Source organism: Cucumis sativus, chromosome 3, assembly GCF_000004075.3.
Source record: "Cucumis sativus cultivar 9930 chromosome 3, Cucumber_9930_V3, whole genome shotgun sequence".
Classification (NCBI taxonomy): Eukaryota; Viridiplantae; Streptophyta; class Magnoliopsida; order Cucurbitales; family Cucurbitaceae; genus Cucumis; species Cucumis sativus.
Genome location: NC_026657.2, coordinates 27,967,883 through 27,980,791, shown reverse-complemented (window position 1 = coordinate 27,980,791; position 12,909 = coordinate 27,967,883). Strand labels below are relative to the sequence as shown.

The window sequence follows — 12,909 nt, the reverse complement described above, 5'->3', positions numbered from 1 at the left end:
AATAAGGGGGTATAACAGAGATTCAAACAGAAATTCATGAGATATGATATGATCACACAGAGATGGTATACAAAAATGATTTCAAGTCTGATATTTGGTAAAAATGCCAACTTATTATATCATATTAGACCAGAAACAAGTAACAGATGCAGAGGTACCACCATGCAACTTGATCTAATAAACCACAACCAACCACAAATACACATATATATATTGGATTTAAATGAAAATATCCCTATCAGAATTACTCATCTTTCAAGCCGACCACAAATTTGTATCCTTTTTAGAAAGTATCGCCACGAAACAAAGAACTCCATTCAAAGATCACGTTCAGCTCCCTACCATGGCTGGAACTAGAAACCAGCCCATCCAGCAGGTTGTGAAGATATGTCATTGCTTTTTGGTTCACCACCACCAGTACGTTGTGAACTATTCCTTTCACCCGTTAATCCAGATTTGTTGGAGCTTCCAGCAGACACAGCTGTGAAACTCTCGGCTCCAAATCCCCAGCTTTCAAAACCAGTGTTTTCTGGAGAAGCCTGCTTTCTCTGGACGCTTCTAGTTCTCATAGATTTGACACCCTTCTCAGGCGTAACAGGCTGCTGGTTGGGGGATTCTTCTGCAAAAGCCTGCCATGCCTTTGCATCAGGGCTGGGAGTAGTCACATCAGCCTTTTGTAGCTGAAAGAACCAAAATCATTTTACATTACATAATGGTGGTGGTTTTCCTTGTAAATATAATGCAAAAAACGAGTCCACAGGACCAAAAAGAAAGCGAGGGAATACCCGAGGCACGGCTGAAGGTTGAGCTTCTCGTGAATTTTGATTCTTCATTTCAAGTTTGTTTGGTGATGGACTCCTAGCAGCAAGTGCTTGCTTGAGCTCCTGTATCTCTTGCCTCTGAGAACGGCAGATAGCCGACAGCTTTTCGAATTTGGATGTGATTTCAGATTTCTCAACATTTGCATGCTTCAGTTGCTCCTTCAACTTCTCCACCTCAGCCTCTAATGCTACTTCCTTTCCTGGTTTGTTGTTAGTGACATCAGAACTGAATTTGCCGGTATCAAACTCTGCAACAAAATTGTTAAAAGCTTTGTCCTGGAAATTCGCACTCCCAGTTTTTGACGCTTTTGATCCACTGGAGCCATGTTCCATTTCATTCTGGAAAAACGATAATTCGAAGTCTCTGAATGAACCACTATCTGTCACTGTCTTGTTTCCCTTTTGGTTTACATCCCCAGGACTAGCATTCTTGTGTGTAGAATGGTTATTTGGACCATTCCGATCATGTTTTGACGTACTACGCGAAGTTGATTCTTCATCAAACCTAATTCTGTTTGTATCCTCATTGACTGTGTCACTGGCATGTTGAGTAGACCAGAAGGCACCCAGTGGTCCTCCACCTCCCCCTCCCCCTCCCCCTGCTGGCTTAGACATATTTGATGTTGCTTGTGACGAACTTTTAACCGATGGAGGTGGAGGTGGACTTCTACGAGGCATAGGAGACAACTTGTTCACAGGGTTTGAAGTGCCTGGTAAGATATCACTCTTATCAACAAAATTCAATGGAAAATCATAATTTAAACCCTTCGCACGTGGACACTAGAGATGAAAAGTAAATGATTTTTTTTCCTCAACAAACTAAAAAGAAAAAATATACAACATGCAAATGCACCCAAAAAGTAAGATTTTATTTGTTTGATGCAATCATGTATCCTATCTGAGATATCCATTAAAAGGTTTTTTGGGGAAAGGGATCTAATCATACTGTGAACACTAAAGCTACCCTCAACCTCACCTTCATGTTTGTCTGTAGAGGGCATGTCAGGTGGCTGATCCGGTAATGACTTCTGTGATCCAACAGGTAGCAGGTTATTAGCACGAAACCAGACCTGTCACAGCACAAGTAAACCCCAAAGTTAGGAAAAAAATTATGAGAATCTTGACACCTACTATTGTCATGGACATGAGCAATCTAAACTAACCTAAATTCATGGAGATGAATGGCCAATCAAGCAAAGCGCTTGCCTGCGTGATGTCTGGTCTGTCATTTGGGGAAGCTTGGAGCATGTCTCTGATTAGGTCTATAACCGACGAGCTATATTTAGGCAACTCCGGAATCCGATAATTCCCATTTAAAATTTGAAGTTTTGACTCTCCATCAAAAGCACTTTTGAAGTAACATATGCGGAAAAGGAGACACCCAAGAGCCTGTGATGTAATAGAATTAAAATCTTAATTACGAAAGGAACGTCAAACATTTAAATGTGAATAGAATGTTTGGGATAGATTAATTATTCAAAATGTAGATAAATTCTAATCTTTATGATTTCTTAAAACTTTTCAGAGTAGATGTCTTTTGCAAAAATAGTATGCACTGTCTATCTCCTCACTTCAAGATAAATAGCTAACATGGTGAACCACCTTGTCTCATGAAAAATCCAAGTTGACCTAATGCGTGAGGAGAGTGCTAAGAATTAATATAAGTGCAGACAAACTCTATGTCACAATTTAAAATATCAGAACTGCAAATTGACATTTTAAATAAAGAGAGACTTCACATACCCATATGTCAACTTTCTCATTTATAAGTTCTCTCCGGAATAGATCCCACATCTGTTCCATAATAGTAAATAGATAAAAATGACTGACATAATGACAACCAGATATCGCAACTGCAAATTGTTTCTAGGATATGGATTCTTTAATACCTCAGGAGCTCTATAGGCAGGAGTAGTGTACTTCCTGATGTTATCTTCTTCAATTCCCATTTCCTCAGGCTTCTCAAAACGCTTGTGATTTGTAGAAGTGCTTCCAAAATCACATAACTTCCAGTGGCCATCTGAGCCTAACAAAAGATTTTCAGCTTTCAAATCTCTGAAATTTGCACAAGGGAAATTCATTAGTTAATAACACTATAAAAGAACAACAGTAATAAAAATAATAAAATAATAATTTTAAAAAGATCAAGATCTTAGTTGCGTAATTAGACTCATTAACAAAAAAAAAAAAAACACAGATCATGACATCAATAGACAAAATCCAGATACCAGTGACAACTGTTTCCAAACATGATTGAATTAGATAAACCAAAAACATGACTTTAAAGCAATTGAATAGAGATCCTTTTTTTTTTCCTGAATTACAGTGCCTCAAATTAACAACTAACCAACAAGCTGAGTAAATCATGCTGGTTCATTAACTCTAGTAATGGAAAATGGCAATCAAGACTTTGAAAACTAATATAGCTTACAACAAAATCATCATATTACTGGGATATAGATAACTAGCTACTATTTTTACCTGTGAGCAACTGGTGGGGAATGACAATGCATTGCAAATACAGCATTACAAACGTCTCTGAAAATTAAGAGCACTTGACTCTCATCAAAGTATCCAGCTCCTCTACTCTCCAGGACATTGACCAAAGACTTCTCACAAAATTCCATCACAAGTAAAGCTTCCTTTGTGCGTCCCATATCTATGATAGTATGAGCATAAAGCGTAACAACATTGGGGTGGCCTCGGAGTGATTTCATAACAGAAACCTCCTTCATCACCAATTCAAGAGATTCCTCATCATTGCATATAATGTGCTTCAAAGCATACTGCTTTGAAATGTGTACAGCATCCTTGGCTAAGTACACACAAGAGAATCCTCCTTCAGCAATAACATTTCTTACATGAATCTTGAGGTTGCCAACATCAATTGAGCGACCCTCGAGACCAGATGGTTCTTTGTGCATGAAAGGCTTGAACCTCCACATGGTTTATAAATATACAAATAAACTGAAAAGGAAACATACAAATGAAACCATTAAAAATATTAGAGAAATAGGAGCTAAATAACAGAGGAAACCCTTCTGAAAGAATAACAAAAAAAAAACCATTCACAATAGATTCCTCCATCACGCTGTAAACTAAACCCTAAGATCTCAATTCCAATCATTTCCAGGAAAAATAGCATTCACATTCACTCATATAAAGCAGATCCAATAGTAGTTAACGAATAGCAACGCCATTACTTTATGGATCTTAAGTTACAAAACAAAAATATGCATAATAACTGACAATCCAATCCAATCCAATCCAATCCAAACACGCTAAAGATGACACTAGGAAAATCCAATCCAAACAACCCAACAAAGCGCTGGGATCTGGGAGTGCAGGATGGTACCCAATAACTACAGGGCCGGCAAATAAAAACGAAAACCTAATTCCAACCTGAAACGTCACTAAAACGGGAAAATAACAACAACCCAAATCGATTGTATAAGAAAAACAGAATTACAAGGAAAGATAACAATCCGAAATTACCTTGAAAGTTGAAGATGGGATGGGGAAGCTTAGGTTACCTTGAAAGTTGAAGATGGGAGTTGGGGGAGAAGAAGGAAGAGATGAGAATCCGATGGAACTTAAGAAGGTGGAGATGGGTGGCGATTGAGATCTGGGAGTTTGCTTGTGGATCCAGGAAAATGAAGAGATGAAATCTGAAGGTATACCTCACCACCTGACGCAGACAGAGGAAAATGAAAAAGAGTGGGTGAAAAAAAAGATGGAAAGCCCTTTCTCAAGATTGTTTAAATGTTTATATACAAATTATTAGTATTATTATTTTAGTTTCAATGATTTAAGGCCATATTTATTATTTATTTCCCTTAACCCATCAATGCTAATCATAGCTTCGTTTGATTGATGGGTTGCTTACCCTCACAATCAATTTCATTGCATACCCAAAAATCATTAATCTTATTGCATTTTCAAAATTACCTCATCTTTTTATTTGGATAAATAGAAATAGTTACGAATGGATAGGAACAAAATAATACCAAACAATCTAAAGTAAATGTTATTAGAAGTAAACCATTTATGTTTGTGATTGAGACTCGTATGAATCTATACACATACATTAATGGAATCAACAACATTACAATTACACCAATTTTCTTAAAACATTCAAACTACAAATCTCTTCGTTGTTGATCTCATTTTGATGAATACCGGTTAAGTTAACCTAAATGAAAATTTTGATACAGTTTTTTCAATCCATACAATTTTGAAAGTTGGATGTGTTATATTAAATATTGAAATATGGTTATAAATAATCACAAAGGTGATTTGATGAAATAAAATATTTGTGACATTTTGAGGTAGCCTGTTATCAATTAAGTAGTTTTTTTAGTTGATAATGGAGACTAGAATCACCAATCTCAAAGGACGAGAATGTTGTCCCTAAGTTTACTTCGGGAAAAAATTGTGTGGTTTCCTTCAAATTCAACATGTCAGTAGATGATAAACTATTTTATTCCATGAATCTCACCCAGTCATGAATGCTTTCATTTATGTCAAAAAATATGAATCTGTAGTATGAAAAATAGTAATAGTGTAAGACATTATGCTCAATAGCATGAAGTGGAAATTTTACTAATTTAATTTATATTTCAGCAATCATCCATTTCTATCATCATACTCTCATCCCACACACAAATTGAAATATACGAACAAGTTACTTTGTAGCAAAGTACGATCAAACAATTTGACAGAGTTCACATATGAAATAAGTCTAAAATGTACTCATTTGAGAGTATAGCACAAGGTAAAATAATTGCATGTATAGAATAAAAAATAATAAAAGATTAAAATGTTCATGTTCAACCACCATTTTAGATGTTTATTGTCGAATTTCTTAAATTAAAAACTATCAGTGATAACATTTATCACTAATAATTGTTATCAGTGATGAATGCTATCACGAATAACTTTCAATTTGAGAAAGGATTGTTTCACATATTTCTTGATTTTTTTTTCAAGTGGAAAGAAATCACTAATAGCTACAATTAATGAATATGGGATATCTATTAGTGATAACTTGTTACTATTACATGTATTTTTTTTCATGGTTTTCTTAAATTGAAAACTATGATTCATAGCAATGGATAGATGTTATACGTTGTTGTCTACCGATGATAGCTTAAGTTGAGAAATGTTTTATTAGTTGATATAATTGATAATTGCTATTAGCAATATCTTTTAGCAATGATAGCTACTAAAGGTAGAATAACATTTAATTTGAAAAATATGGTATTAGTTGTTATCGCTGATAACTACTATTGGTGGTAACTTTCAATTTGAGAAATATGGTATTAGTTCATATCACTGATATCTTTGATCAGTGATATTGGATCAATTGATATTGCTATAAGTAGTTTTTCTATATTGCTATCCACATAAAATCATATCACTAACATTATCTACCAGTGATCAAATTAGAAAGATATCGTCGATACTAACTGTAAGCGATATCATTACAATGATATATTTTATAAGTGATATCTCTTTGGTAAACATATCAATTTTGAATTAGATGATTAATCAACCTATTAGTTGATAATTTTTATGGCTACTATCAATAATATTCTTCTATTTGTTATCACTGATTAATAAACTAATAATATCAATTAGTGATAGCAATAAAAGAATACCACCCATAGCAACTATAAGTAATATCCTTAGTAGACTGTTATGTATCGATGATATTAAGATAATGCTACTGCAAAGTGAAATTATGATTGTTTACTTTTAGCATTAATAAACAAAGAAAAGAGACCAGATTAGCATGTCAATAATAGTTTTGAATCACTAATAACATACTATCCATACGATAATTTCTATCACTAATATCGTATAAATAAAATTGACGTAGTTTCAAATTTTATTGAAATTTATTTATTTAAAGTTATGCTTTCAATTTAAAAGTTGAAAGTTTAAGTTATCAAATAAATTTGTGTAAAACATATTGACATATTAGATGAAATAAGTACTATTTAAAAAAGTCATTTCCCATAGCATAAGAAGAAGGTAATTGAAGGGCACAATTGACATTTTAAAAAATTATCATATCACTGGTAAAAAATTATCATTTTTGTAAATATTATTATTATCTTGTACTATAAAATATATTTATTTTTAAATTTGGGCTATCGGGTGCAATTTTCCCAAATTTTAGATTACTTTTTTAAAGGTTATATATGACTTTTGCTTTAGGTTGCTTTTCCTTTCTTCGTTTTCTCACTTTCTTCTTTACTCTTTCTCTCTCTCCCATGCCAGTTTTTTTCTTTTTAGAAAATTTATAATTTTAAGAAGAAACTATATTTACAGCGTAGAAATATCTATGAATATATACATATATAAAAATATTGTTGACAATTTATGAGTTTTTATCAACATTTATCCATATAATTTTTTTTTTATATTTATAAATGTTTTGATTCATTTTGCTAACTCAAAATTGGAATAATCCATCCTTACCATTTTTTGTTTCTATTTATCTCTACCTCAGTCAACAACCAATGTCCTCTAAGAATGGAAGGTGTAACAAAGTCTCTCTCCAAATCATCTACATTTTCTATCTGATATATTCAAATTTATAATTTATTTTTCAAATATTGTTTTCCTTTCCTATTCAAAATCCAATTTAATTAGAACTTTCAAAACAAAATCTGCAGGGATGTGAGAGAATAATGGAGGTTGTTCTAATAGGGTTTAACCATACATCACAATTTAGAAATTCTGACCTCATGCTTTAACATCATCATCAAGTTACTCTACAAAACTACTCTTGGGTTTTCCTCCTCTGCCATTTCCTTCCCTTCTTTAGAAAGACTGTTGATCACAAAGTTGAAATAATAAGAAAATTATTAGAATCTCAATCTTGTGAATAAATTATAGTTAAAAATCAACTCTCGAATTACGAAAAAATTGGATCATGCTGTACGAATGAAAGCTTAGCTCGTTCACATATATGGACACTAGAAGAAAAAACAATAAATTGGTTTTTAATTGCTTATAGAATAATTACTAGAATTGTGTTTAACTTCTCCTAAAGATAATAATTATCACAGAGAGTTGATGAATAGGTGTTGAGTTCAATTCATGTTGTTTGGGGTTTAGGGACTTTCTCAGTTTTTAATCAGGCTATGTTGCCTACACAAAGCTGGCGCTTGTGTAGAAATGAAAATAGTCTTTTGGGTAAGCTAGAGTTATTAGGGGGTTTAAGGTTTGTGATTTCTAATTTCACAGGAGACCTAGATAAAAGATCCCTATTGTTGAAGAACTGGGCTATAGACAGAAAACAGTAAACATTACGTGTGATATCCAAGGTGCGTTCATCTCACACTTCCAGCGAGAACAAAGCTACGGAGATAAAATAAACATCACAATCAATATACAAAATACCAGAACTTATCACACAGCAGATTTTGAACAATGCCTAAATTCTACCCAGACTAGTCGATTTTTAGGAGAAATTACCTGATGAAGACGATCGAAGCCAAGGAGGAGAATTTGATTTAAAGGTGGAGATTGTTGTCGAATTTGCTGGAGTTGTAACAAATTCTTATTGTACGGTGGTTTATATGTTCAAAAATGCTGCTGCAAAGCAACAAATCTTTTAACTAACTCTCATTTGAATGTTCTTCTGTGAATAAAGTATATGGAGTGGAGTATGAAACAATTCTGAAAGAGAAAGAAAGTGTTTTTCTCCATTGATTGAATTCGAGAGAATATTATAATCTTGGCTGCCTCCTCCTTGTAGAGTTCATGTAAGGGTGGCAATGCTCAACGACTATTTCCAGTGATATACGAAATTCTCTGTGATGGCTTTCTTCTTCTGATTTACTTCACATTTTCGGGGTGTGCAAGAAGGATTCTGGAAGGTACTGTTCAAAAAAAGGAAAATACATATTAATTCTCGCGAAACGTGGTTTTGGCTAGGTGCAGATTTATACACGTTTTGAATTTTTACAGATTGGATACAACAAAATACGAGTAAAATTGGCCGAAGTGGAAGGAGACATAGTGCATTACGTCCTTAAATCTTTTTTCCAAGTTATTTATTGAAGTTGATCTTTTTAATCCTTTCATGGGATCTCTAACTCCCAATCGCTTTGACTTTATAAAAGTGACATTTGCTAGTTTCAGGTGTGCCAAAAGTTTGCCAATTTTCAGAAAATTCCCCAAAGCTTACATAACATGAAATGAATAACCAGTAAATGTAATACACATATCAAAGAATTAGCTACACAGATTAATATACATCCTCATCACAAATGATTCAGAAAAGTCTTTACATACATGGACCTTTTTAATTTCAAATGATCCCAACTCTAATGAACTCAACAAACAACAAAACGTTGTAGCGATAATTCTTTATCAATACAACAACATCTCCTTCGCCAGTTGTATAACAATGTACACAGAAAACAAAACAAAACAAAAATAGAGATACACACACAAGTTTATCGAATGCGATTGAGGTGAGCAAAGGGCTCTGTAACAGATGATTTTGGAGCAGGTTTAGCCACTTCTGGAGTCCCAAACACATTCCAGAATCTCAATGTTTCATCTGCTGCTGCTGAAGCCACAGTGCATCCATCTGGACTCTGCAGAAACGTCACAACAACACAAAGCAATCAGGAAAATTTCTTCAAACGTAAGTGCTAACCTTAGAAATAATATGAAACTCAACAAGAAACTGTCATTATTATCAAGAGAAACCACATGAAATCTCATGCTCACGTTTAGGTTTAGTATTTTAATGTTAGCATATGATAAGATCATAATGTACCTGAGCCATAAAGAGGACCCTTGATGTATGGCCAGTGAGCTCTCCCATCTTCACCATTGAAGGGTATTTCCAAAGAGTGAGCTGGTTCTGGGAGAAACCATGAGAGCTAAGCAGCTCTCTCTCATTTTTATTCCACAGTAGCGCACAAACTTGAGAACCGGTGTCAACAGAATTCAAACATGCCCCAGTGTGGGTGTTCCAAAACTTAATGGTGCGATCCCCAGCACCTCCTCCAGTTGCAAGCAAGTTGCCTTGGAATGGACACCATGCAAGGGCCTTGACTGCAGAAGTGTGATCCTCAAGTCTGTGAAGCCACTGGGTTGCTGAGTTCGAAGATGCCATTGATCTGTCCCAGATATGGAGGACATTGTCATTCCCTCCACTCGCTAATTGTTGCCCTGATAATGACCACTTTAGACCACAGACCTCTTGATCATGGCCTCTGTAAGTTTCCACTATATGATCTCTAATTCTCACATCATTGTTTAGGATCTTCCCATCCATTCCTCCAGTGGTGAGAATATGATTGTTCCATGCCAGTGAACCAACTCGCATCCTATGCCCACCTTTCAGAGTTCTTAACTGCATTGAATCATCGCCCGTAAGCAAGTCTTGTCCTATTGAATGAATATATAAAATTTAGTTTAAAAATGCAAGACTAATATACAAACCTGTCTATTTGCGGTCGAATCCCACAACTGTACTTCAGAATTGTTTAACCCAATAGCAATATGTCTACCATCAGGTGCCCAACTTACACTTGTTACCGGACCAACTTCATCGTCAACCGTAACAAGCTCTGAAGTAGAGCCATCAGTTGCATTCCACAAATACACGGTGTTGCCAAGAGCTATAGCAAGCACGTTGCTACTGCCCCAGTCCAACAAGTTTAAGTAGTAATCATCAACAAGGTCAGGAGCATCCAATGTCTTTTCAGAGGTCTGCCACAAATAAAATTCAAACGTCAGAAGATTACCCAATTGATAGATTCTTGACAAAGAGTCACTCATCTTCTCATTAAGGAAAATTATCAAACACCAAAACTGCAACCCACCTGGGGGATATGGCGGCGGGCCTTAACAGGTTTATCGTGAGAAACAGAGGAGAAGAATTCCTTTGGGATCAACTCCACCGGCGCAGGAGGCTTGTTCTTGAACGCAAGAATCCGAGTTCGATTCATGTTGAATGTCTCAGCTAAACGCTTCTGATAAGCCTCCCTAGAAGGCGAACTAAAAGAAGGGTTTTCCTTACCTTTCCTTCCTTCAGTCACCATGTAGTGCGCATAATCAAAATCCATTGCCGATCGATTCGGAATAAATCTATCCAACTGCAATTTACAAAGAAAAAAAATCCAAAAAGGGGCAGAAGTCAAAACCCTAATTCATCGATTCCCAACATAAAAACTAATTTACTTTCAGATAATTAAGGTATTCCGGTTTCTACAATTAAAACCAAACGCTTACATTTTCTCTGGATTGTTTTCTCTGGAGATGCTGTTCTTGCAGAGGACAGCGTGAGTGATTGGCATTAGAAGTACTCAAAGATCCTGCATCCATAGCGTTAATTTTCCAAAAACCAAAAAAGACGATAACAATACCAACAGAGAGATAAACAAATTGATAATGGTGCACAAAAATGAAAACCCTTGAGAGTCAATTCAAAAACGATTTTCTTAGATTAGAGAAATTCGAAAGATTCACAAATATAGTATACCACCAGATAGCAAAATTCAAAGAATAGTAACAACAATAATAATAAAAAAAAAAAAACACTTGAGAGTCGATTGATGATTATGGAGAGCGTTCGTTCGTTGCAGAGAGATCAGAGAGAGAGAGAGAGAGAGATGAATCGTGATTGTGATCGTTCGTAATCGTGAGATTATATAATTGCGACTGTAAGATAAAATAAAGCGAAAAGAAAAGGAAAAAAAAACATAAAATTCGCTGTATATGGAAACTAGTAACGGCTATATTTGATTTAGCCGTTCAAATACACTCTGACTAATATACCCTTCCCTTCCATTTTCCTCAGGCTATTATAAATGCGATAGAAATGTTACTCTCTTTTGAGCCTCCGTAATAGGAGGGAGCCGTTGTAAGCAATCTGGTGGGCTATTATAATTTTGGTTAAATTTCAAGTTCTTCCTCATTAAATTTATTTAATAAGCTTTTTAACAAAATTCAAAAATTTTAGAAATATTGAAGACTTTTTTTTAAAAAAAAAAAAGGAAATAAACCTAGAATCTAAGTATATTCATCAATTTGAGTTTTTTTTTTTTTTTTTTTTTTGTAAAGATTTGAACATTATTTTTAAAAAAAATTAAATTTGTAAACACCTCTTCGACTTATGTTTATCTTTGTTTGATGTTTTCAAAAAATCAAGTGAAATTGAATTTATTGAATACTTCTTTTGTTTTCTTTAATTTATCTAAGTCTTAACTATTTTTTTTATTATTGAAGAAATATGAAAACGAGGTCAAAAGAAAAATGGAGAAAAAACCAAGCACAACCTCCCAAAAAAGAAAAGAAACAATAACGAAAGAATTAACTAAAGAAAGCTTAAAAGTTGAACTTAGAGTGTTTGAAAAATGTTTCTCAAAATACATTTTCTTTCCAACAGTTTCTTAAAAAATGAACTTAAAATTTAAACATTTAAAATAAGTTTGAAGTTTAAACATTTATACATTGGTGAGATGTTTCTTACATCTATTTATATACATAATTTTGTTTAAAATCTCATTTTCTAAAAATTTAGTTTAAAGTGTTTCTTCATTTCTTTAAATGCATTTTTAAATAGTTATTGATTTTTCAATATTTTTTTTCTGTCTTAAAATACAGTCCAGTTAAAATTAGGTGAGCAAGTTTTATTAGATTTTTTGTTGATTTTATTTTAAATACCTACAGTAACATTTATATCAACGTGGATATCTTTGTCCATAAAAAATTAATTAAAAAAAGAAGTCATTTTCAAATATATATAATAAAATAAATTAAAATATTTTTAAAAAGTACAACAAAATATCATTCTCTATCTACGAGATACTACAATAGACCAAAATAGACTACAAGTTTGAGTCTCTTTATCAAATATTTTGCTTGTTGGTTACGATAGTATTCATGTTTGACATAGGTATGCTATAATCGAGATTTTGTACTACAATTGGACATAAGAACTTTAGGAGACCCTTAGGTGTGCATTCTACCCACATAGCTTAATGTTAGGTCTTCTACAACAAAAAAAGCATGTAGAGGTTGCCTTACTCACTTAGGGCTAAAATCATCTTAG

At 33.9% G+C, this 12,909-nt stretch overlaps 2 protein-coding genes across 4 annotated transcripts; both read right to left on the bottom strand.

Annotated features, from left to right (window-relative positions):
* Positions 1 to 68: 68 nt before the first annotated feature.
* Positions 69 to 4,578, bottom strand: LOC101211119 (probable serine/threonine-protein kinase DDB_G0276461). 2 transcript variants are annotated; one of them, XM_004149573.3, is made up of 8 exons: positions 4,355 to 4,578; positions 3,303 to 3,788; positions 2,711 to 2,876; positions 2,565 to 2,615; positions 2,028 to 2,210; positions 1,798 to 1,891; positions 786 to 1,531; positions 69 to 680 (listed from the first exon to the last, which is right to left on the bottom strand). In XM_004149573.3, exons 2-8 carry the CDS (start codon positions 3,764 to 3,766, stop codon positions 354 to 356), a joined length of 2,031 nt encoding a protein of 676 aa, XP_004149621.1. In that variant the 5' UTR covers positions 3,767 to 3,788; positions 4,355 to 4,578; the 3' UTR covers positions 69 to 353. The 2 variants fall into 2 exon arrangements, with proteins under 2 accessions (XP_004149621.1, XP_011651798.1); XM_011653496.2 differs by having other exon boundaries at positions 4,317 to 4,567.
* Positions 4,579 to 7,526: 2,948 nt separating this feature from the next.
* Positions 7,527 to 11,499, bottom strand: LOC101208421 (cell division cycle 20.2, cofactor of APC complex). 2 transcript variants are annotated; one of them, XR_004215540.1, is made up of 7 exons: positions 11,088 to 11,499; positions 10,679 to 10,951; positions 10,296 to 10,565; positions 9,625 to 10,206; positions 9,290 to 9,439; positions 8,310 to 8,716; positions 7,527 to 7,661 (listed from the first exon to the last, which is right to left on the bottom strand). XR_004215540.1 is itself a non-coding variant. In XM_004149562.3 (5 exons), the coding sequence occupies exons 1-5, from the start codon at positions 11,178 to 11,180 to the stop codon at positions 9,296 to 9,298; spliced, it is 1,362 nt and encodes a 453-aa protein (XP_004149610.1). In that variant the 5' UTR covers positions 11,181 to 11,499; the 3' UTR covers positions 9,026 to 9,295. The 2 variants fall into 2 exon arrangements, 1 of the variants encoding a protein (XP_004149610.1); XM_004149562.3 differs by lacking the exons at positions 7,527 to 7,661; positions 8,310 to 8,716 and having other exon boundaries at positions 9,026 to 9,439.
* Between the last annotated feature and the right edge of the window lie 1,410 nt (positions 11,500 to 12,909).